The 24,523-nt window shown below is 38.6% G+C and overlaps 3 protein-coding genes and 1 non-coding gene across 5 annotated transcripts in view; 2 read left to right on the top strand and 2 right to left on the bottom strand.

The window, feature by feature from the left end:
* LOC107849130 overlaps window positions 1-1,773 on the top strand; it is a 181,788-nt gene extending 180,015 nt beyond the window's left edge. The window contains exon 4 of the mRNA XM_047401661.1: window positions 1,572-1,773. Within this exon, the coding sequence (XP_047257617.1) occupies window positions 1,572-1,773 (202 nt within the window). The remainder of the gene's footprint in view (window positions 1-1,571) is intronic.
* A 7,796-nt stretch (window positions 1,774-9,569) lies between these two features.
* On the bottom strand, window positions 9,570-9,680 carry LOC124889892. The gene has a single exon (XR_007048805.1). It is a non-coding gene; the product is annotated as a small nucleolar RNA R71 (small nucleolar RNA).
* A 611-nt stretch (window positions 9,681-10,291) lies between these two features.
* Window positions 10,292-11,639, top strand: LOC107849168. Its single transcript, XM_047401660.1, has 3 exons — window positions 10,292-10,867; window positions 11,032-11,286; window positions 11,565-11,639. Exons 1-3 carry the CDS (start codon window positions 10,292-10,294, stop codon window positions 11,637-11,639), a joined length of 906 nt encoding a protein of 301 aa, XP_047257616.1.
* An 8,807-nt stretch (window positions 11,640-20,446) lies between these two features.
* LOC107850342 (dehydrogenase/reductase SDR family member 7) overlaps window positions 20,447-24,523 on the bottom strand; it is a 52,010-nt gene continuing 47,933 nt past the window's right edge. For both annotated transcript variants that reach the window (XM_016694800.2, XM_016694804.2), the window contains 2 exons: window positions 21,198-21,263; window positions 20,447-20,847 (listed from right to left, as the gene is read on the bottom strand). In XM_016694800.2, the coding sequence (XP_016550286.1) occupies window positions 20,764-20,847; window positions 21,198-21,263 (150 nt within the window). In that variant the 3' untranslated portion in view covers window positions 20,447-20,763. The remainder of the gene's footprint in view (window positions 20,848-21,197; window positions 21,264-24,523) is intronic.

Here is a 24,523-nt window from a genome sequence, read left to right as displayed (position 1 = left end):
GGATTTAGATAATTGAATTGCACAATAATGGTTTAATTGTGTTTGTAATTGGTTTTGGTTATATTATGCCCCTAAGGTGTTTGATAAAATGCTTATAAAGATTTGTTCATTGCATGAACTTTTTTTAATGGAACTCTTGCATGTTTTAAACTGGACAAAGGATTTACGATAGTTTAAATGGTTTGAAAAGGGATAAAGGCTAAATGGTTATTCTTGTGGAGAACATGAAAGTTTTCCAAGTGAATTTAATATAGTATATAAAAGGGCACCTAAGGTCCCCTTAACCTAAATGGTTTAGCTATGGATATTACTTGCAAAGTAAGGGGTCGTATGATAATACCACCAATATTGGTCATGGTTAACAAATGGTAAATAGATTATTTGGACATGGTTTTAATTGGGTATTAATGCTTTATATTAGGGGATATACTAGTCATCCTATGGGATATTCCCTGGTCGTGAGCCTACATGCATTGGGGCCCTTTCAGCAGGGGGAGTTGAACCCATATGGCCCGTAGGTGGTTAGAAAGACAAAGCTACACAACCTAGATAAAGTTTTAAGTGCATTCTAAACCTGATTCCCTTTCATGGCACTTATATGTGTATGGTTATATGCATTATGGATGGTTTTACTTGGTTTTATGACTGGCATTATTTTATCCTTATCCTGAGATTAATGCTAGTGATCACTCACTAACCTAGTCTACTGGCAGTTGTATACCAACCCTATGTAGGAACCAGTCATTCTACTTATTTTATCTAGCATGTGGATTTGGTATCAGTATTTGGACTGAAGTGGTGAGTTTCCATCCTTTTGGAATGCATTATTTTATGTTATGGATTGTATTAAACATTATTATTTTATTTTGGACATTGGTTTTGGCCATGGTTGGGGGCATGTCCCAATCAGATTTGTTTACTCTTTTGGATAAAGAATTTATGGTACTTTTGAGGGTCGGTATGGGTGGTATCAGTAGAGATGTCAACCTTAGCATTGGTATTAATATTGAGGTTGGCATCATTGGACATAACTTTTTATTATTTCATCTTATTATATTTTAGGATTATTTTTTATATTATGTTTTAGTATTCTCTCTGGTTTATGGTCTATGGTTTGGTTTGGTTTGGTTTGGTTAATGTGGTACGGTTGGACTCAGTTGGGTTGGTCACGGTTGTGACCCTAGCCTAGAGTCTTAATGAGAACAATAACGCAATATTATTATATATTCAAAAATTAGCCTATCTAAGGCTGGATATAGGTGGTTGGGTTGGGTAACAGGGAGAGGTCCTCGGTCTTGGTTGGACTTAAAATGCTTATTACAATAAAGCCTAGGGTCGAGTTGGGTCAAGTTGGTATCAGAGCCTAGGTTCATGGTCAATTGGAAAGTCAACAAAGATGCATCGAGTAGAGTCTCTTTTAGGGATGTGACGCATTCCACACTCAAAATAGGGAGGCTACAAGACATTTAGGAATGTTTTGCCTTCTTGGTATTCTATCTTCAAGCTTGAGTTCTTAATCTTATAATCTTCTCTAATCCTTGTTTGTTCATTTTTTAAATTATCCCTCCTAGATTTAGAACACAAAAAAATTCTTCCATCTCATCTGGGGATACTGCTGAAGGGGTACATCCTACATCTGGAGTACATCTTCGATCTCATGGTCCTATTCCTAATAGTGTTGGAGTTCCTTCTATTCTGGATAGTTCTCCTTTGGTCCCTCAGGTCAACGTGAAGAACGTAGAATTTTGTCAGTCTATTCATGTCATTGCCTAATTAGTTGCTGCTAAGGCTTAGTGGGCTACGACTGGTGCTTTTTCTGTTAAGGTCACAAGGGTTGGTCTGAAAATGGGTCTTTTAAATTTTACTGTGGTAAAGGTGGAGGAGGATCCATATGGCTTTTTATATGAGATGGAAAAAATCTCTTAGGTAATGCAGGCAACTAATGTGGAGAGGGTTAACTTTACAGCTTATCAGCTCAAGGACATTGCTTATCAGTGGTATGAGAAGTAGGACAAGATAAGGTGATACAAAAGAGAAACGGTTGTGAGAGGCCTTTTCTAATGCCTTTTTTATTGGTTCTTTCCTCAAGGGTTGAGGAAAGAAAAGATGGAGAAATTTGTGAACCTCAGGCAGGGGAGGATGCCTATAAAGGAATATTATTTAAAGTTCCATCATCTATCAAGGTATGCTCCTAATTTGGTGTCTGGTGTGAGGTCAAAATAAGAAAGTTCGCTTCTGGGTTGAATAGAGATTTGATTCTGGAGAGCAAGACTAAGGTTAACTTTTCATATGTAGTAGGTTGAGGATGAGAAGAGGAAGCAGGCAAAGTTTGGGGATTGGCAGGAAAAGAGAAGCAAATTTTTTTATCGTAGAGGTTCTCGGTTGTAGGATGGTAGGGATGGTGGCAAGTGGCAGAAAAAGAAGTCAGGGAGTTTAGGCTCTTTTTCAGCTAATTCTCCTTACCAGTCGAGAGATAGGCGTTATTAAGGTAGTGATAATTCTAGAGCATAGATTGCCCAATCTCAGGTAAGCGGAGGTCAATCATTTTCTTCGTATCCCCTTTTTCGATTTTGTAGTCATCCTTATCCGGTTTATTATGAGAAAGTAAAGGATAAGTGCTTCAAGTATGTCCAGTTAGGCCATTAGCTCAGGGATTGTTCAATCAATATGGTTGATACAGGGGTAAATAAGGTTCTTGTGGCTTCATTTCTACTCCTATACCTGGTGGGGTGGCATCTACTACTGTTACTTCTCCTAGTTCTAGTGTTGGTCAGAATAGGTTGTATGCTTTGATCCCGATAGGAATCTGAGGCATCACCTGATGTCGTTACTAGTACGTTACAGCTTTTCTCTTGTGATGTATATTATTTTCTTAATCAAAAGTACACTCTTTCTTATGTAACTCCATATGTGGTTTTGTCTTTTGGTTTTGATTTTAAAGTTATCTTGGATTCTTTTTCTATTTCTACCTGGATAGGTGACTCGATTATTGCTATGAGAGTCTATAAGGGGTGGTAGCTGTTGGTAGAAAGAAGACCTTGGTGGATCTGTTTGAGTTTGATATGGTAGATTTTGATGTGATTCTAGGTATGAATTAGTTACATTCTTGTTATGCGTCTGTGGATTGTCAGGCCCGTAGGATTATCTTTAAATTCCCTGATGAACCAATTATAGAATGGAAGGTAGTTCCTTAGCTCCTAGGGGGATGTTTATTTCTTATCTTAGAGGTCAAAGGTTAATCTCTAAGGGTTATTTTTATCACTTGGTCTGAGTTAAAGATTCTAACTCGGAGGGTCCTTCTTTGCCTTTAGTCCCTGTGGTTAATGAGTTTCTAGAGGTCTTTTCGGATGATCTTCCTGGTGTTCCTCCGAATAAGGAAATAGAGTTTGGTATTGATTTGCTTTCGAACACTCATCTAATTTCTATTCCTCCATATAGAATGGCTCTGGCAAATTTGAGAGAACTCAAGGTGCAACTTAAAGATCTTCTGGATAAGGAGTTAATTCTTCCTAGTATTTCTCCATAGGGTGCACCAGTGTTGTTTGTGCACAATAAGAATGGTTCTCTTTGGATGTGCATTAAATACATGCAATTGAACAAGGTGATAATTAAGAATAAGTATCCTCTTCCTCGGATAGTTGATTTATTGTACTAGTTACTGGTGCCAAGTTCTTCTCTAAGATAGATCTTCAGTCTGGGTACTATCATGTTAAGATTATGGAGGTGGATATCCCTAAGACGGCTTTTCTAACTTAGTATAGGAATTTTGAGTTCTTGGTGATGTTCTTTGGGTTGACTAATGTTCCAATGGCATTTAAGGACTTGATGAATAGGGTGTTTAGGCAGTATTTGGATCTCTTCATCATTGTGTTTATTGATGACATTCTAGTTTATTCAAAGAGTGAGGTGGATCATATTAATTACCTTCTTGTGGAATTGCAGACCTTAAAGGAACAACAGTGGTATGCCAAGTTCTTTAAGTGTGAGTTCTGGTTGAACATTGTGACCTTCTTTGGCCATATTATTTCTAGTGAAGGGATCATAGTGGATCCACAGAAGGTTGTTATGGTGAAGAAGTGGCCTAAGCCCATGACTCCATCCGATATTTGGAGCTTCTTGGGTTTAGCCGGGTATGATAAGCGGTTCGTAGAAAGCTTTCTTCGATAGCTACTTCTTTGACTAAGTTGACTTAGAAGAAGGTTAAGTTTTCTTGGTCGGATGCTTGTGAAGGGAGTTTTGAGAAGTTAAAGGATAAGTTGGCTTTGGCTTCAATCTTGACCTTATCAAAAGGCAATGATAGGTTGTGGTTTATTATGATGAATCTAGGGTAGGGCTGGGTTGTGATTTGATGTAGTATGGAAAGGTACTTGCCTATGCTTCCAAGCAGTTGAAGTTACAAGAGAGGAATTATCCTACCTATGATTTGGAGTTGTATGCGATTATGTTTGCTTTGAAAATATGGCGGCATTATTTATATATTGTTCATGTGGATATCTTTTCTGATCACAAGAGTCTTCAGTTTGTGTTCACTCATAAATAGCTTAATCTTAAGTATAGAAGGTGTCTTAAGCTTCTCAAGGATTATGATATGAATCTTCACTACAACCCAGGTAAGGCTAATGTGGTTACTGATGCTCTTAGCAGGTTATCCATAGGGAGTTTAGCTCAGTGAAGGAAGGCAAACGGGAATTGATGAAGGATATTCACCTCTTGTCTAATCTTGGAGTTCATCTCTTGGACTCTAATGTTGGTGGTGTGATGGTGCACAAAGTGGTTCGGTCGTCTCTTGGTGCAGAGATTAAAGAGAAGCAAGTGCTAGATCCTATCTTTATGAAAATCAAGAGCGACATTTGTGGGCACAAGGTAGTGGTGTTTTAGATTAATGGTAATGGTACTTTATGGTACCAATAGAGGTTGCGTATTCCTGATGTCAATAGGCTGCAGCATAAGTTTTTGGCCTAGGTGCATGAGTCATGCAATGTTGTTCATTCCGGCTCAACTAAGATGTATCATGATCTCAAAGAAGTCTACTGGTGGAATGGTATGAAGAGAGATGTGGCTAATTACTTAGCCTAGAGCATGGTGTGTCAACATGTTAAGGTTGAGTACTTGAGGCCAGAAGGGTTATATCAAGAAATCAATTTGCCTGAATAGAAGTGGGAAGTGATCAATATGGACTTCGTTACTGGTCTTCCTCGATCTCGAAATTAGTAGGATTTGATTTTGGTTATCATGGATAGGATGACTAAGTATACACACTTCTTGCCAGTATAGACTACCTTTTCGACGGAGGATTATACGTGGTTGTATCTTCAGGAGATTGTGAAGCTGCATGGGGTACCTCTTTTGATTATCTCTGATTATGGTACGCAAATTATGTCTCATTTTTTACGGTCTTTCCAAAAAGGGTTGGGGACTAAGGTTAGTCTGAGTACTGCTTTTCACCCACTGTTAGATAGGCACGCAGAAAGAACTATTCAGACATTAGAAGATATGCCTCGAGCCTATGTGATTGGTTATGGTGGCAATTGGGTTGAGAATCTAACTTTGGTAGAGTTTGCTTACAACAATAGCTATCACTAGAGTATTGGTATGGATCTTTGTGAGGCGTTGTATGGTAAGAGGTGTAGATCTCCTATTGGATGGTTTGAGCTTGGAGAAGCAGACATCTTTGGTCCAAATTTGGTTTATTAGGCAATGGAGAAGGTCAAGGTGATTCAGGATAAGTTTAAAGCTGCATAAAGTTTCCAAAAGTCCTATGTGGATACTAGGCGTAGAAACTTAGAGTTTACGGTCGGGGATAGAACATTCTTCAAGGTATCTCCCATAAAAGGAGTGGTGCAATTTGGCAAAAAAGGGAAACTTAGTCCTCGGTTCATTGGTCCTTATGTGATTTTGCGGAGAGTTGGCAATGTTGCTTATGAGTCAGAGTTTCCATCTAAATTATGTTTGGTTCAACCAATCTTTCATGTTTCTATGTTGAGAAAGTGTCTTGGTAATTCTTCTTCGGTTGTTCCTTTGGAAGGATTGGGTTTTTTTATTCTCTGTCTTATGAAGAGGTCTTAATTGAGTTATTAGATAGTCAAGTTCGTCAGTTGTGGACCAAGGATGTGGCTTCGATTAAGGTTCGATGGAGGAACCATAAGGTGGAAGAAGCTACCTGAGAAGCAAAAGAAGACATGAAGTCCAAGTATCCACATTTGTTTTTTGCTTCTGGGATTCATGCAGAAGGTATGGGTCTTGAATACATCTTTATTTTTTGAGTTTGCTAAAGAAAAGATTAACATCTTTACCTGTTTGCTCTCAAACTTTGTTAAAGGGATGTTTGATCATGCCAATGACTCTGCGTGTGGTTACCCTACCTTATCCATCATTCGGGGATGAATGTTACTAATGGGGGAACTAAAACATCCTGGGTTTTGACCCTTTGAAAATTTCCAAGAAGTTCGTTCTCCAGACCCAATACGACTTATGGGTATGATTCGTATGCTGGAGTACAATGATATGGTCCTATCGTATGCTGGCCAAGTTTTAGTTGGTGGGATGTTTTTGGTCATTAGAATAGGTATGACTTGGAGGTGTAAGTCGTAAGGTTTTGTACGAGTCGTAGAAAGGACTCGTATGGTGGGCAGTGTTTAATTCTCCTAGTATCTTATTCTTCCAGGGATACGGGTTATGAGTATGGATCATACGCTGAGGTTACGACTTGGTTGGATAATGTCATATACTGGACAGTGTTTGATCCAAGGGTTGAGGCTTGGATATGAGTGGTGGATACCGGTTGTATAGGAGGGTAAGACTCATATGGTCCAATCGTATCCCTGTGATGGGTGTTTAAGGGATTTAAGTGGGGGTATTTTGAAATTTTCCCTACTTACCCTAATTAGGACCTTATGACTTCTAATACACTTAGGAGGTTATTTACCTTATCATTCAATTCATTAACACTTAGAAACTATTCTAAAACATCTCATAATTCTCTTAAGAGCTTTTGGGGAAAGAAGGCTACGATTTCATCTTACAGATTGCTTTGGGACTTGTCTTGATGATTTCTTTCCATCAATTCTACTATATAAGGCATGACTTTCTTCCCTCATTGTAATTTCAATTAAAGGCATGGTTTATATGATTGATTTCATGATTATGATTTTCAACTATTATTTGGGGGTTTTGTTATTGAATGCTTGGTTATGGTTTCCTAAGGTTTAAATTATGCTTTTATATGCATTAATGGTGAATTTGGACAATTAGATTTCATGATAATGGTTTAATTTTCTTTGAAATTAGTTTTGGTTATATTATACCCCTAAGGTGTTTGATAAAATGCTTATAAAGACGTGTTCATTGCATTGTCTTATTTTAATGGAACTCTTGCATGCTTTAAATGGTTTGAAAAGGGCTAAAGGCTAAATAGTTATTCTTGTGGAGAACATGGAAGTCTCCCAAGTGGATTTAATATGGTATATAGAAAGGCTCCTAAGGTCCCCTGAACCTAAATGGTTTGGCTATGCATCACTTTCAAAGTAAGGGTTGGTATAACGATACCACCAATATTGGCTTTGGTTAACAAATGGTAAATGGATTTTTTGGACATTGTTATAATTGGGCATTGATGAGTGGTGATTTTACCACCTATTCTCACAAACATTCACGGACACTACCTTATTTTGAATTAATAAATAAGATATATTTGTTAGTAAATGCACTGATATCCAATCATTGTAGGCATAGAGTTGAAGAGATCAAAAGATGTGGAATGGAGCTTAAATGATAAAAAGGGAGCAAGGAAGAGTGCAGCTGAAGACCTGGACCATATCAGCCTCAATTACTGCGACCGCAGTCCTCAATCCGCGGTCGCAGACTATCAAAATGGTCAGCATAATGAGGTCGCAAAATACAATCGAGGTCGCATGGCCGTGGTCGCAGACTAACTTACGCGACCGTGGTTCAGCGGGATTATGCCCCAGGGCAGCTTTGTAAAACCACATGGACGAATTCCAAATTATATATAGGCTAAAAACCCTTTCTTCTTTGTGTATTGCTTATTTCATAACTATTTTTCAATTTGAAAACAAGAAACCCTAATTGGGAAAGTGTGTAACTAATCTTAGAGGTTTAATTTCTTAGTAATTTTGTGAAGAATGGATGTCTTGGATAATCCCCATGGTGTATCTCTTTTTACTTTTTTCATAAGTAGCTATGTAATTTAGTCTAGGGATTATATTGAACTAAAGTGTGTTTGTATGTGGGTGTTGATATTTTTCCATGATTTTTAGTTGTTAATTATGGATTCCACCATTGCTTGAGCTTATTAGTTGGAATTTGTGGGTGAAAACCCCAAAATCACCAAATAGGTTTTATGGGTGAAAACTCCAAACTCTGGAAACCCTCCATCCTTGAAAGGGGGATAAAAGTGAATATAAGTAACCTATAACATCCTTGAAAGAGGATTATAGGGGGGACAAGGCAATGGTGGATGATTAAGTCTATGATTTACTACCTTTTCCAATCTTAGAAATATGTGTAATTGGAGTGTAAATCATATCTAGAGAATCATCCAAGAAATAGGGATGCCTGATTGAGGATTTGGGTGTATTTAACTTGTACACTTGTTAAGTGCTCGAATGAGCAAATGAGTAAAATTGTTGTGGCTTGATTGAAAGATTGGTCAAGTGACTATATAGCCTATCCTTTAGTTGACAACTAAATTTCATGTCAAACCATCATCACCCCGCATGCCTGCACTTTTAGGTAGACATAATCCCAAGATTTTCTCAAATCTTGATTTTAAATCAAAAGTGTTATATCCATGCATTGTTAGTTGAAAAACTATCCCCAAATAAAATCCCCCCATTTTATTTTACATGTCTTGTTTATTATCATTTTGGGTAAACTTGTAGTAACTAGAACACCCATAAGATTTGAAGCCTATAATTCGCTCCTTATGGATTCGACCCGAACTCTAGTTGGGTTGTTTGACAACGACTACCTCACCCCTTAATCATGGGAGTGAGTTGAGAGTTATCAAAATGCCACTGTTGCCAGGAAGTAAAATATAGATTTCACTTGTACGGTGTGATTCTTACTTGGGAATACCCGGGGTGGTATAATTTAGTTTATTTGTTGTTTTTAAATCTTATTTTAGTTGATTAGAGTGTTAACGGAACAATGAATAATAGTGCAACCAACATGGGCCCCTTTTATATCCCTTTAGATGATGAGGGCCCACTAAAAGAAGTGGGGCAAACAAGTACAATCCATATCCCACCAACTAATGGGAACAAAGTCTTCCATATGACTAGCGTCATGCTTCACATGTTGTAAATGAAAGAGTTGTACGGAGGTCAAGCCTTTGAGGACCCAAATGTCCATTTGAAGAATTTTGTGAAAGTGTACGCGCATCATTCAATATAGCACACATTACACAAGAATACATTCGGCTTCGCCTTTCCTATTCTCATTAACGGTCAAGGCGGTTTTATGGCTCCGCTCACTTCCACCCGGCTCAGTTACATCTTAGGACAAGCTTACTAAGGTGTTTCTTGATAGATATTTCCCTCTATCAAAAATGCTTCAAAAGTGGACGAGATTGTGAATTTTTGGCAAATTAATAGAGAACCATTCTTTGAAGCTTGGGAGAGGTTTAATGGTAAGCTTGTTCAATGCCCAAATCATGAAGTCCTGGAGAAAATGCTTCTCGAGATCTTCTACTGTGCCCTTGATCCATTAAACAAAAAATTGGTAGATAATGTGGCGGGTGGTTCCCTAGTGAAGTTGCACCACCATGTGGCCTTTCTATTGATTGGAGAAGTGTCCAAGAAAAATCTGGGTTGGCATATCCGAGAAATCGAAGCTCCCAAGATTCCTTCTACTACTTCCATGGTCGATAATGAACAAAGAAAGAAGAATGAAAAAAAAGAAGGAGAACATGGAGAAAATGATGATCCAACTTAAACTCTTGACAAAGCATGTTATGGGCGCACCCGCGAAAGCGGTCAACGACGTAGCATCAAAATCTTATGAAGATGATGAAGAGACAAAGAAGTTGGATAAGGAAATCTGTTATTTGGCTAACTACTTGGGGGATTCCCGCCTCACCTATCAAAGGAAAGGTGGGAATCAAGGTTACATGGATCTCAAGAGGGATAGAGATTGAAGAGATTGGGAATGTGACTATGATCGTTATGTTCTTCCTCATGATCGGGCTAAATCCAAAGAGTCAAATATCATTGACCCCAAAAAATTCAAGACCGAGGATTTATTGACAAGGATCTTGAATAAAAAGGAAAGAATGGACAAAATGGTCCATGAGTTGAAAGATGATTTTTCTCAACTTTCTCAAACCATGATGTCTTACTCCGCCTCTATTAAGCAATTGGACACCCAAGTTGGGAAAATCTTCGTGCAACTAAATGCCAGACCTAGAGGTGGACTCCTTAGTAACATGATTGCTAATCCAAAGAATGATGCCCAAGTTCTAGCAATTGTCACAAGGAGTGGGAAGGTACTTGATGATCCATTTAGAGGAGACTTGAATGATAATTTACTTAAGAATAAAGCAAAGGAGGTGATGCCCCAAAGAAAAAAAGCAAACAATGAGAAAGATATCGAGAAAAGTAATGAAAAAGTGGTAGAAGTTAGAAAGCCACAAGGTGACGCAAGGCCAACCATCCAAGTTCCTTCCTCATTCCCTCAACGACTATATAAAAAAGAGGATGGTGAAAAATTAAGGAATTTCATGGCAAAACTTTGCAACCAATCGATAAATATCTCATTGCTTAAGACAATTCAAGAGATTTTGGGATACGCTAAGTTGATGAAAAAGTTGATGTCTAAAAAGAAGCTTATTAAAGGTGAAACCATCAAGGTGACTCATGGGTGTAGTGCTATCATGGATAGCAAGGTTACAAAAAAGAAAGATAACCTCGGAGCGTTCACCATTCCTTGCACAATAGGGACGCATGAATTTGCAAGAGCTCTATGCGACCTTGGTGCGAACATTAACTTAATTCCTTTTTCATCTACATGAAGATCAAATTGGATACCCCTACACCAACCTCTATTCGACTTCTCAAGGCGGACCGGTCCATCAAAAGGCCGGTGGGTATTTTGTTTAATGTCCTTGTCAAAGTGGAAAAGTTTATACTCCCGGAGGACTTTGTGGTATTGGATTTTGAAATGGACAAAGAGGTACCTATCATCCTTGTTCGTCCTTTCTTGTCCACCAGGAGAGCTATTGTCGATCTGGAGAAGGGAGATATGAAATTTAGGGTGCAAGAAGATGAAGTCTCTTTCAAAATTTGCAAGTCAAAAAAATAAATAGCAAAACTTCAAGTAATATCCGTAGTGGATGCTGGAAATGAGAAGGTGAATGAGGAGGGGTTTGAAGACCCAGCTTGAGAGTGAAGGTAAGAAAAAGTCATTCCATGATGATAACTAAGGCGCTAGGTGAGAGGCAAAGCACAAATGCCACGAGAGTGGCTTGTATCCTTTTATTGTTAGGTTTTTGTAGAATAGATGTTATCTGTTGCATATGAATAACCTTTGCATTTATGGCACTATAGGGTGCATTGGATGAGCTTGAAAAAGGGAAAGTGTGTAATTCTGCATTAAAAACTGAACAAGGGAAAATTTCATGAAAATTAAGTAAACAGTTAAACAGGAGAAAATGGGGGAGCAAAACTGCTCTTAGTTACTGCGATAGCGGTCCCCAAGCATGATCGCGGTGATGCGGGTGTCCACGATCGTGGTTACTTCAATTATTTAACCCCTAATTTCCCCTCATTTCTCCCATACTCCCTTTACAAATTGTACTCTCTAATTTGGGCTAACTTCTGGACAAGTTTGTGAGCTTTCTAACAGCATCCTTGCACCCCTCTTGCATCACAACTCAGGTAAGTGTCGTGAATCTACGTTTTTATTTTTTAAAATAGTCCCTCAAATACATGTTTAAGAGAGGGCCTAAAGATTTGATTGTTATTACTTCCATATTGTCATAATTGGTGCAGTGTAATGTTCGCTACTTAGATAAGGTGTGCACACAATTGGGACATCTTTAATACCCAATAATGTGTGCAAAATATGGACAAACAAGATGTGCATGCCGTGTGTTTGACACTTTTTCCAAATGAACTTACAATAGGGGTACCTACATTTTAAAGGGCATTCAAACACTTATTAGCATTGCTCAAATGTTTTCCTTGTACATCCATATTGTAGAGCTTGTTAGTAACCCAAAAATTAGAAGAAATCTAAACGTAAGAAGCTAGTATGAAACCAGTCTCAGATATTGCGATCGCAGTATCCAGGGCTAGTTTCCTGCCATTCCAAAAATCCTACGCTTCCAATTTTTAACTCAGCACCACTGACCACCCATTCTAATGATCATTAATTAACAATGTTGTACAATTTGCATGTTAAAATGGCATTGATTAATATAATGTGTGCCTAGTGCTTTTAGGACAACCTCATGGGCAAGTAAGATCACATCCGATTCATGGCACCCAAGTGTCATACTCACCACTACACTGATCTTCCAAGAACAAAGCTTCTCCCAAGAAAAGGAATTTACTTGGAGAATATGCTGGAGAAACTACCGGCATATCATGATAAACTTGAAGCCATAGGGTGGCAATGCTTCATCCTGGATCCATGCATTGCAAATGAAGAATGGGTCTGAGAATTTTATGTCAACATCAGTGAAGTATTTTTTTTAACCCGGTCAATCTGACTGTCAAGATTTGGGGCAAATCGATTAAAGTTTGGGCTAAGCAAATCAATGATGTTTATGGGTTCAAACATGCAGACATGGGTGAATTCAAAGCAAAGGGGTGTAAACTGGGGAGTTGGTTGGCACAACGGCTATGCCCCAGAAAGGAAGTTACTTGGACCAAGACAAAAAGCAATATTCATATGAACGGCTTTACCTCTGAGGCTCGGATATGGTTGCACATCATTTGTTGCCAAGTTTCTCCTTGTACCCACATGACAAAAATCCCAGAATTATGTGCTCAAATGGTTGCTTGTATTCTAGATGGCATCCCACTGGATGTTGGTAAACTCGTGGTCAATAAAATAATCATTTTAAGAACCAAGATGGTACGCATCTCTTTTTCCCTTATTTAATTACTGAGATTTACAGAAAAGCAGGGGTGGAAGAGTATACTAGTGATACATAGGTGCATCCTAGTGCCCCTATCTACCTGGTGAGGATTCCAGGAAAGGGCGCACCCGACAAAAACAAAAAAAAAGATCGACTTGAAAAAGACGGTATGCAATGAGCTCGAGTATCATAGGCCAACCACTATGGGACCTCTTGAGGAGATCGGAGTAAATATTACAACCATTAAAGAGCTTGTGTCTCGTTTTCCCCAAGGACCGAAAGATTCTTCCACCACCCATCATTCATATGTGTCACATATTGATTATAAGAAGTACAGGGAGGACCAAAAGAAGCAAGAGGCTACCATTGCTAAGCTTGAGAAAACCTACTCCTCTTTGGCAGAGTCACACCGAGACCTTCAAATTGAGAATAAAAAATGGTCACAAGAAATAAGAAGAGGGGTGAGTTCTTTATCAAGATATGAAAGGGGTTGAAAGGTAGATGGAAGGTCCTAAAACCCCAAGATAGACTTCCTTCCTCTTGGGTGGAGAGTGATGATGAGGCCCCAGCCGAGTGGACTAATCTCGAGGAAAATAGTGATGATGTAGAATCCAAGAGTGAAAGCAGCCCTTGATACGATTATAGGGAGTACCCTTGTCTCTTTTATCCTTAATTATTTATGCAGTGGGGACACTGCTATCCATTCATTTGGAAGCGTCTCCTTATTTATTTAATTTAGGCCTGTATTATTGATATTTTTGCATACTTTTCTGCTCTTTTGGATGGTTCTTAGTTTTATTTGGGTTGTAATATTTGGGCACTCTGATGGTGTCGACATTTTCATGGATTAGTTACTTTGTTCTTAGTTTGCTATTTTAGTTTAAGTTTTAATAGATGAGCCTTTCCATCATGATTGGGTTTCCAACTATAGGTGTAAAGGAAGTCTGAGTACCCGTGGCATCGAGGCCATAAAATAGAAGGAAAATTGAAGTACCTGTAGCATTGATGACCTGGGATTGCATTCATATCCATTGGTGTAATCTGAGAAACCATATGGATGGGTCACCCGTACTATAATTTACAATGTAAGACTATAGCTTGGATGGCTTGCATGATTAGCAAATTATATATGGTGTGGATACAAAAGCAAACAACCCTCTCCGTCTAAAAATTTTTCAAAATTCGAAGGCATGGACGTGAGCAACTTTATGACAAAATTCTCCCTCTTTCTATGACTCCAAAAGTTAATTTCAAAAAAATCATGAATACTCCATCTTTGTCTCGAGCAGATAGAACAATTGAACCCCCTTGACAACATTCGCATGCCATGTATGTGAGGTTAATTATTTTCATCTCATGTGTACTTGTACCATCTAGAACTTGCCCCATTAGTCTTTCAAAGCTAAATTTTTACTTTGCTTGGTTGTTAAAATGATAATAGGCCATCTTGTGATTTTGGAAGCCAACTTTAGCCTAAAAAGCCTCCCAACACATAGGAGTTACCCCTAGTCACCCTCTTTAAGCCTTTGGAATTTTCTTTGACAAACACATTACAAGTCGTGACCCTTCTATTCATCCTCTCTTGAACCCTATCCTCCTTGAACTTAAGAATACAAATTAACACTAAAAGCCTAAGTTGGGAGTGGTGGAAAGATAAAGAAGTGTGGTTGAGCCACAAAATCGTAAGAAAGTGCCTACGAGCTTAAACAAGTAAGCATTTTGCTTTGAAGAAAGAGAAAATCCATTAAAAGAATAAAATACTTAATTTTTGATTGCATACAACCAGAGTGAAGAAAAAGAAGCGAAGAGCATGTGAGTAAAGAAAAAGGGTCAAAGTAGACAAATTAGTAAAGGAAAAAGAAGTGTACCAAATAGCAATGCATAAAGGATTATGATGTAGAAGTTTGAGGAGGGTTTGGCCTTATCGTCCCAAGTTAATATCCTACCCTACCCTAAACCTACATTACAAGCTCAAAAAGTCCTTTTGTGATTCCCAACCAAGTGTAGTCATTGTAGTGATGATTGAAAATAGGGGAAAGCCTATGGCATGGTACTTGTTAACATGGAGAATTTCTTGAGAGAGTGAGTGTTTGTACTTAAAATTCCTTGTTGCATGATTGGTAACTAGGTATGTGAATTTTTTCTTTCTTGTGAGGAGGCATGTAAACTAGTTGAGGTAGGTAATTTTGTCATCTTCTGCGTAATAAGATAAACAAAAGAATAGCATGATTGTAGTCAATATGTGAGTCCTTTTTAGAGAGTTATTAGTTGTTATATGGTTGTTTCTAGAAGTTTATTGCATTCTTTACTATTCCATTTTATGATAAGAGGAGTCGTTAAAAGCCTATTTGCCCATATATGAAAAGATTTTGGCGGTAACAATCAAGTTTAAGTCATCATGATCATTGGGTGATAGAATGAGGACATACATCTGAAATTGTCTCATAATAAGGGGTGGTGTTGCTTGAGGACAACCAAGGTCTTAAGTTAGGGGTGTTGATAAATAGTGATTTTACCACCAATTCTCACTAATATTCGTGCATACTACCCTTGCACACTACCCTATTTTGAAGGAATAAATGAGACATATTTATAAGTAAATGCACTAATATCCACTCATTGCAGGCATAGAGTTGAAGAGATCAAAATATGTGGAAATAAGCTTAAAATGATAAAAAAAGGAGCAAGGAAGAGTACAGCTGAAGACCTGAACCAAATCAGCCTCAGTTACCACGACTGCGGTCCTCAATCCGTGGTCGTGGGCAGTCAAGTAGGTTAGCATAATGCGGTCGTGAAATACAACCGCAGTTGCATGGTCGCGGTTGCACACAAACTTGCGTAATCACAGTTCACCGGGATTATGCCCCAGGGCAGTTTTGTACAACCATATGGACGAATCCCAAATCATATATAGGAAAAAAACTCTTTCTTCTTTGGGTATTGCTTACCTCATGGCTATTTTTGATTTAAAAGAAAGAAACCCCAATAGGGCAAGTGTGTAACTAATCTTGGAGGCTTAATTTCTTAGTAATTTTGTGAAGAATGGATTCCTTGGATAATCCCCATGGTATATTCTTTTTTACTTTCTTCATGAGTAGCTAAGTAATTTAGTCTTGGGATTATGTTGAACTAAAGTGTATTTGTGTTTGGGTGTTGATGTGTTTGCATGATTTTTAGTTGTTAATTATAGATTCCACCTTGCTTGAGCTTATTAGTTGGAATTTGTGTGTGAAAACCTCAAAATCTCCAAATGGGTTTGATCGGTGAAAACCCCAAACTCTAGAAACCCTTTATTATCCTTGAAAGAGAGATGAAGGTCAACATAAGGTAACCCATAACATTTTTGAAAGAGGGTTATAGGAGGACAAGGTAATAGTGGACAATTAAGTGTATAGTTTACTACCTTTGGCAATCTTATAAATAAGTGTAATTGAAGTGTAAATCATGTCAAGAGCATCATCCTAGAAATAGAGATGCTTGATTGAGGATTTGGGCGAATTTAACTTGTACATTTATTAGATGCCCGAAAGAACCAATGGGTGAAATCATTATGGCTTGATTGAAAGATTGGTCATAATGACTATAGACCTAGCCTATCCTTTAGTTGACAACTAAATTTCATGTCAAACAATCATCGCCCCACATGTTTGCACCTTTAGGTAGACATAATCCCAAGATTTTCTCAAATCTTGATTTTAAATCAAAAGTGTTATATTCATGCATTGTTAGTTGACAAACTATCCCCAAATCAAATCCCCCTATTTTATTTTACATGTCTTATTTATTATCATTTTGGGTAAACTTGTAGTAACTAGAACACCCATAAGATTTGAAGTCTATAATTCGCTCCTTGTAGATTCGACCCCAATTCTAGTTAGGTTGTTTGACAATGACTGCCTCACCCCTTAATCATAGGAGTGATTTAAGCGTTATCAAGCATCAATGGCGGGGTGTGTAGCTAATTCGTAGAAGGTGGTAGTCCCGGGGAGACCAAAATTGAAAACTCATATTTGCCAATATAAGGGGTCTTAATGACCATGTGCGAGTGTCACATTTTATATTGGAGGATTTACTAGTCATCCCATAGGATATTCCCAAGTCGTTCGGCTACACAAACTCCTCCCTTTTAGCAGGGGGAGCTGAACCCATATGGCTCATGGGTGGTTAGGACAGCAAAGCTATACAACTCAGGTAAAGGTTTTAAGTGCATTCTAAACCTAGTTCCCTTTTCCAGCACTTACATATGTATGGTTGTATGCATTATGGGTGGTTTTACTTGGTTTTATAAATGGCATTATTTTATCCTTATCCTGAGATTCATGCTAGTGGTCACTCGTTAACCCCGTCTACGGGCGGCTGTATACCCACGCTACGCAAAAACCAGCCATTATACTCCTCATGTCTAGCACGTTAATTTTGTATCAGCATTTGGACTGAAGTGGTGAGCTTCCATCCTTTCGAAAGGCATCATTTTATGTTATGGATTTCTTTAGACATTATTCTTTTATTTTGGACATTGGTTTTGGCCATGGTTGGGGACATATCCTAACCGAATTTATTTACTCTTTTGGCTAGAGGCTTTGTGGTACTTTTGGGGGTTGGTATGGACGGGATTGGTAGAGGTGTCACCATTAGCATTAGTATTGATATTGAGGTTGGCAACGTCGGACATGATTTCTTATTGTTCCATCATATTACATTTTGGGATTAATTTTCATATTATGTTTTAGTATTCCCTTTGTTTTATGGTCTATGATTTGGTTTTGTATAGTTGGACAATTGGTGTGGTACGGTTGAACTCTGTTGGGTCGGTCACGATTGTGACCCTATCCTAGATTCTTAATGAGAACAATAACGCTATCTTGTTATATGTTTGAAATTCAGCCCATCTAAGGCTGGATATTGGTGGTTGGGTTGGGTAACAGGGGGTGGTCCCTAGTCCTAGTTGGACTTGGAATGCCCATTACGACAAGGCCCGGGCGGGTCAGGTCACTCACTTTATATCTCCGACAAATAAGAAAGAACGCGGTGGGAAGGAAGCAGCCCTAGCCTTTGTCCGACAGATCATTCTGTTGGTATCTTGCATTCATGCTCTCGTTTGACTGGCGCTCGGGGATGTAGTTGTAGATTGGTTAGTCTTAGTGGGACATTCAATCCACATGTTATCTCTTTCTATGATATGTTGTCGTCATCACCATATTCCTTATGTCACTTAGTCATCTCTGCCTCATTTCAGGTGAGCACATCCGAAAGAAGAGGACTTCATTCAGTGACTCCATGATCGCCCTCTGCACTATCAGAATAATGTAAAACTTGAAGATAAGTTTTGTACTCAATTAATTCTCAATACCACTAGTCGGATGGGCACCGAGCGATTTTTCGACCAGATCTCCCTAAAAATCATACGTTCGGATCTCCCTAATCAACATTTTTAAGGAATTCATACTTTAATATAACTAGTCTATAAAAACATGCAATGCACGTTTACTACTTTATAAAAATTGTACGTCACTAATTTTATGTTGATAGTTATTTATCGTATGATATTTCGTAAATATAATGACCTTGTATTGGTTAATAGGTTGGTATTTGCATCCAAGAAAAATAAACTCAATGATTTGAAATATAATTTTTCATATTTTATATAATTCAATCCTGACACTTTGAAAAGTAAGAAAACATATTCCTAATGGTGAAAAGTTTAACTAATATTCAAGGGCGAAGCTACAGTGGAAGATGCGGGTTTGGGTGAACGCAGTAGCTTTTAGGTAGACTTTATATTTGTACTAAAAAACAGATATAGTTATTAATCTGGGAACGCACTTACAATTCCAGCCGGATGGTTCAGCGATCTTTGTGCAGCTAGCAAAGCCGTGTCATGTGGAGTATGCGGGTTTGAATCCTGCTTGCATCATGCAGCTTATTACCTCTTCTTACTCCCTCTAGGCTCTAGCTTGCAGTAGAACTGGGTTCGAATCTTGCTAGCATCATGCATTTTATTACCTCTTTTTACTGCCTCCAGCTTGCATCAGTTCTCTCTCTCGCCGTAATTTTTTTTTTCCTTTTTTCCTATATATAGTTTTTTGTTCTTCTTGTTTTGGTTAATAAAACTTAAAAATGACAATTGAGAGAAGCAAGAAAAGCAATGTCCACCCTAAAATAAAATATGTGACTCGTTGACAAAATAATAAAATATCAGTACTTATTCATTATTTTAGGATTGTTATACATTACCTTGAGATCGTTATGCGTGTTATACATTAGCTTGATATTGTTATGCCATCTTAATTTCGAACCAACAAACCTCAAATTTTGGCTTTGCCTCTACTAATATTGCATTCTAGACTTCAATAATTTGCTATTGAGAAATAATAATGTTTATCTAACACGAAATTATACATGTGAAATTTTAGTTGATTTCATGAGCATTCATTCAAATCAAGTTCTTGGACGTCAAGTACTCACTTTATTTTTTTTTGGAAAATCATAGAACAAGAAAAACACAGTATGTCAAGGAAAAAGTTGCAAAAACACTCAAAATTTTATACTCTACCCCTTTCAAATCTCACTTCTGAGATTACACTAAAAAGTCATCCTTCGTGTTGTACATGAAGAAAATCTCATAGAACACGTACAGAAGCATAAATTAAATAGCAAAATATAAATAAACATAAAAAGCAGAACTATACTTTTGCAAAATGCTCCTTAAAAAGTTAATTGTGAATATGAAACAACAGGATTGTGATAAAGTTTGATTAAAATATTACTTAAATAGAATTGTGAAAATTCATTTTTCGAGTATGGTAAAATATCGATTTAAAATTGTTAATATGACAGTTTATTAACTAAATCAAATAAGGACATTAACTATTTTTTATTAATATTTATTTATAATTAGAATTTAATATATAAATCAACTACAATTTGACAAGGAGTACTTCATATGGGAAGTGTTTTAACCAAAAAAAACTAAGGATTTTAATAACTTTATTTGGTAGCTTTATGATGAAATGTCCAGAAACAAATAATTTAAAAAAAAAAAAATAAACAAAATACAACAATATTTAATATGATTATTATAGTCTATATTTAATGTCATAAAGATAATAGAAAAACGTAAAACTACAATTTTGTTTATTACAGAATCTTTTAATGAAGTGCAAAAAATTCAAATAACATTTATAAAACCCTTCACACTTTTAATATATTATAGATAGATTATAGATAAATTATAAATTATAGGTATAGATTATAGATTATAGATATATATATATAGATTACTGGTTATAGATATAGATTATAGACATATTATAAATATAGATAAAGATCATAAAGAGAGAAATATAACCAAATCGCTTAGCTAAATGGTAGGACAAGGCCACAAATGTTATAATTCCCATGCACGATCAAGTGAAACACGAGCTACATCTCATAATGATCAGACATTGGACTTGACGAGTATGTCGTCCGGCAAATTAAGCATAAGACACTCCTATTCGTTAGCACATTAACATATCTTGAGGGTAATGAAGCAAAGGTGTTGGACTTTTTAACCAAAAAGTAGAATGGTGTGCATTATTAGGAACATACGCGGTTTGCGGTATGTTCAAAAGAAAAGCTTGAATTCTTGAAAACAGAGTTTTCTACCTCCAACATCACTATTAGCCTTCCTTCTTGTCAAAGAGCAAGTTGACGGAGTATGTGTTGCCTTTCTCTGCAGCAGCTTCCACTCGTTTTCCACCAATCTGTATCAGAATTAACAGTTTAGAGGCTAATGAGCTGGATGCATCCACATCTTGGACACTATCTACTAAAGATCTAATAATTTAACATATCAAACCACCAAAAAAGAATTGTAGGTAACTGTAGAAGAAGCATTTCTTCGCAATAATTATTTTAAGCACTCTAACCAAAGTACTTTGGCAGTGTAAAAGTTGTTTCACTATCATTGCATATTACCTAAATGCTAACCAGCTTGAACAGTGTAAATTCTTTACTATTGTTAGTATATGTAAATTAAATCCATAGTCTATTGGTCTCGAAACAGTTCCAAATTGGAATCAACCAAAAGTTTTGCTGAATAACCATACAATACCTTTTCCATAAGCCAATAGCCAACCGATGGCATATACTGCACCAAGTACATGACAGCAAGTACAGGCTGCATCAGTAGCCAAAATATTAGTGCTACTAGTAGCCATTTGCACGAAGTGCAAGAGAAACTATTATAAAAGAAAAAAAGAGTACAGAATTATGAAAGTTTTAGTAAGGAGTACTGGAAGTAGGAGTCCTACTTCAGTGAACTGGATGGGACAATGAAAACTTGAACAGTTGATGGTTTTTAAATATTCCATATTATATATTGCTAAAAGACATCGGACACTATAATAAGACAAGCCTTCAACTAAACTAAATAAAGAGCTGATGTGGTCTAGTAAGTTCACTTGAAACTGCTCACATGTATATTAATACACAATAGGACATAAATAAACTAGGTGATATATGAGAAAGAACAAGATTACAAAATTAATTAATAGACAATATCTGTAATACCCCTACCCAGAGCATACTTTAAATATTATCAAGCATACCGTGAGCTCCAGACTCCAAAGATAAAGAGTTTAAGTAGCACGAGAAAATATTTTTTCACAAGGAACATTCCCATAACATAGGACAGAATACATGTGCTCTTGTGAAACTACGATGGCATTACGAAATTAATATATAATATCATCATGAACATCTTACTTTCTAAATAATTAGTGAAAGGAAGGGTACAAGGATTAGCCTTATCGAACATACAACAACAACAACAACAACAACAAACCCAGTGTATTCCCACCTAGTGGGGTTTGGGGGGTAAGATGTACGCAATCCATACCTCTACCTCTGATGAAGTAGAAAGGCTGTTTCCGATAGACCCCCGGCTCAAGACACGAGATACCACACAAACACATAGTAAAGCACAGAAGCAGATTACATAACATAAATACGGCACCCATAAGTAATATAAAACAGAGGAAAGCACACAGATTCGTAATAAAACATGGAACACGGAAGACGGAATCATAACAGGAATAAAACCCCCACCAAGTAATTCCCTACACTAGCGACCCAAACTGGCCCTAATCCTCTGCCGAAATTCGCGCCCTCCAGACCTTCCTATCTAGGGTCATGTCCTCGGTGAGCTGTAACTGTTCCATGTCCCGCCTAATCACCTCGCCCCAGTACTTCTTCGGCCTACCCCTACCCCGCCTAAAACCATCCAACGCTAGCCTCTCACACCTACGGACCGGGGCATCCATGCCCCTCCTCTTCACGTGTCCGAACCATCTCAATCGTGCTTCCCGCATCTTGCACTCCACTGAAGTCACACCAACCTTCTCCCGAATAGTCTCATTCCGAACTCTATCCCCTCTAGTCAGTCCACACATCCAGCGCAACATCCGCATTTCTGCCACCTTCATTTTCTGGATGTGGGAGTTCTTAACTGGCCAACACTCCGCTCCATACAACAAGGCCAGACGGACTACCACCCTGTAGAATTTGCCTTTAAGCTTGGGCGGCACCTTCTTATCACACAGCACCCCCGACGCGAGTTTCCACTTCATCCATCCCGCCCTAATACGGTGCGAGACATCCTCGTCAATCTCACCGTTACTGTAGATCACGGACCCAAGATACTTGAACTTATCCCTCTTACATACCTCCTGTGCTTCCAGCTTCACTACTACCTCATTCTCCCGCCTCACGTCATTAAACTTGCATTCCACATACTCTGTCTTGCTTCTGCTCACCCTGAACCCTTTAGACTCAAGAGTTTGCCTCCACACCTCTAATTTGTCATTCACACCCCCTCAAGTCTCATCTATCAGAACTACATCGTCTGCAAAAAACATACACCACGGCACCTCCCCTTGAATGCGCCGCGTCAACACATCCATCACCAACGCAAACAAAAAGGGACTAAGAGTAGATCCCTGGTGCAATCCTATCAGGACAGTGAAATGCTCTGAGTCTCCTCCCGCCGTCCTCACCTGGGTTTTCGCTCCATCATACATATCCTTAATTACTCTGGTATATGCCAGCGGTACTCCACTCACCTCCAAGCATCTCCAAAGCACCTCCCTGGGGACTTTGTCGTATGCCTTCTCCAGATCGATAAACACCATGTGCAGATCCTTCTTCCGCTCCCTATACTGCTCCACCAACCTCCGCACCAGGTGGATTGCCTCCGTCGTCGAGCGGCCGGGCATAAATTCGAACTGGTTTTCCAAAATAGACACTATCCGTCTCAGCCTCACCTCGACCACTCTCTCCCAGATCTTCATAGAGTGACTCAATAACTTAATCCCCCTATAATTATTGCAACTCTGAATGTCCCCCTTATTCTTATAGAGAGGGACCATGGTACTCCACCTCCACGCCTCGGGCATCTTTGCCGTCCTGAAGATTTCATTAAACAATCCAGTCAACCACCTTACACCAGCCTCTCTAACGAACTTCCAAAACTCCACCGGTATCTCATCCGGCCCCGTCGCCCTACCCCTTCGCATCCTGCGAACAGCCTGTCTAACCTCTTCTACCTTAAAACGTCTACAATAGCTAAAATCCCGACACTCCTCTGAGTGCTCCAATTCCCCTAACACAATAGCTCTATCCCCTTCGTCATTCAAGAGCCTATGAAAATACGACTGTCATCTCTTCTTAATATGGCCGTCCTCCACCAACACTCTACCGTCCTCCCCCTTAATGCACCTCACCTGATCGAGGTCGCGACCCTTCCTCTCCCTAGCCTTAGCGAGTCTAAAACAACTTTTTCTCCCTTCCTTTCTCCTATAACCCTGCATACAAGCTCTCAAAAGCGGCCGTCTTAGCTGCCGTGACTGCTGACTTCGCCTCCTTCCTTGCTAGCTTGTACTCTTTCCTGTTTACCCGCTTCTCCTCTTCGTCCTTACTTTCCACCAACTTAGCATACGCCCCTTTCTTGGTCCCCACTTTCTTCTCCACCTCTTCATTCCACCACCAATCCCCCCGATGGTGCCCGGCCCGGCCCCTAGAAACACCCAACACCTCACTTGCATTCTCCCTGATGCACCTTGCCGCCCTGTCCCACATACTATCCACGTCCCCCCTACACTCCCACACCCCCACTCCCGCCAACCTTTCCCCTATCTCCCACGTATTCACTGGCGTCAGGCCGCCCCACTTAATTCTCGGTCTACACTCCTTAGTCCTCCTCTTTCTATTCTTCTTTATACCCAAATCCATAACCAAGAGCCTATGCTGGGTCGAAAGATTCTCACTCCGGATGACTTTACAGTCCTTACACAACGCCCTATCCCCTTTCCTAAGCAACAAAAAGTCAATCTGAGTCCTGGCTACCGCGCTTCGAAAGGTGATCAGGTGCTCGTCCTTCTT

Source organism: Capsicum annuum, chromosome 12, assembly GCF_002878395.1.
Source record: "Capsicum annuum cultivar UCD-10X-F1 chromosome 12, UCD10Xv1.1, whole genome shotgun sequence".
Classification (NCBI taxonomy): Eukaryota; Viridiplantae; Streptophyta; class Magnoliopsida; order Solanales; family Solanaceae; genus Capsicum; species Capsicum annuum.
Note: the sequence above shows the minus strand (reverse complement) of the source record. Positions and strands in the feature narration are given on the sequence as shown.

What these genes read in the sequence shown, in the direction of transcription:
- LOC107849168 (XM_047401660.1), top strand. Translation starts at nt 10,292, where the DNA reads ATGGACAAAATGGTCCATGAGTTGAAAGATGATTTTTCTCAACTTTCT. An exon ending in TTAAAGGTGAAACCATCAAG is followed by an intron (nt 10,868 to 11,031) that starts GTGACTCATGGG and finishes ATCTACATGAAG; the next exon opens with ATCAAATTGGATACCCCTAC. An exon ending in TTAGGGTGCAAGAAGATGAA is followed by an intron (nt 11,287 to 11,564) that starts GTCTCTTTCAAA and finishes ATGGCACTATAG; the next exon opens with GGTGCATTGGATGAGCTTGA.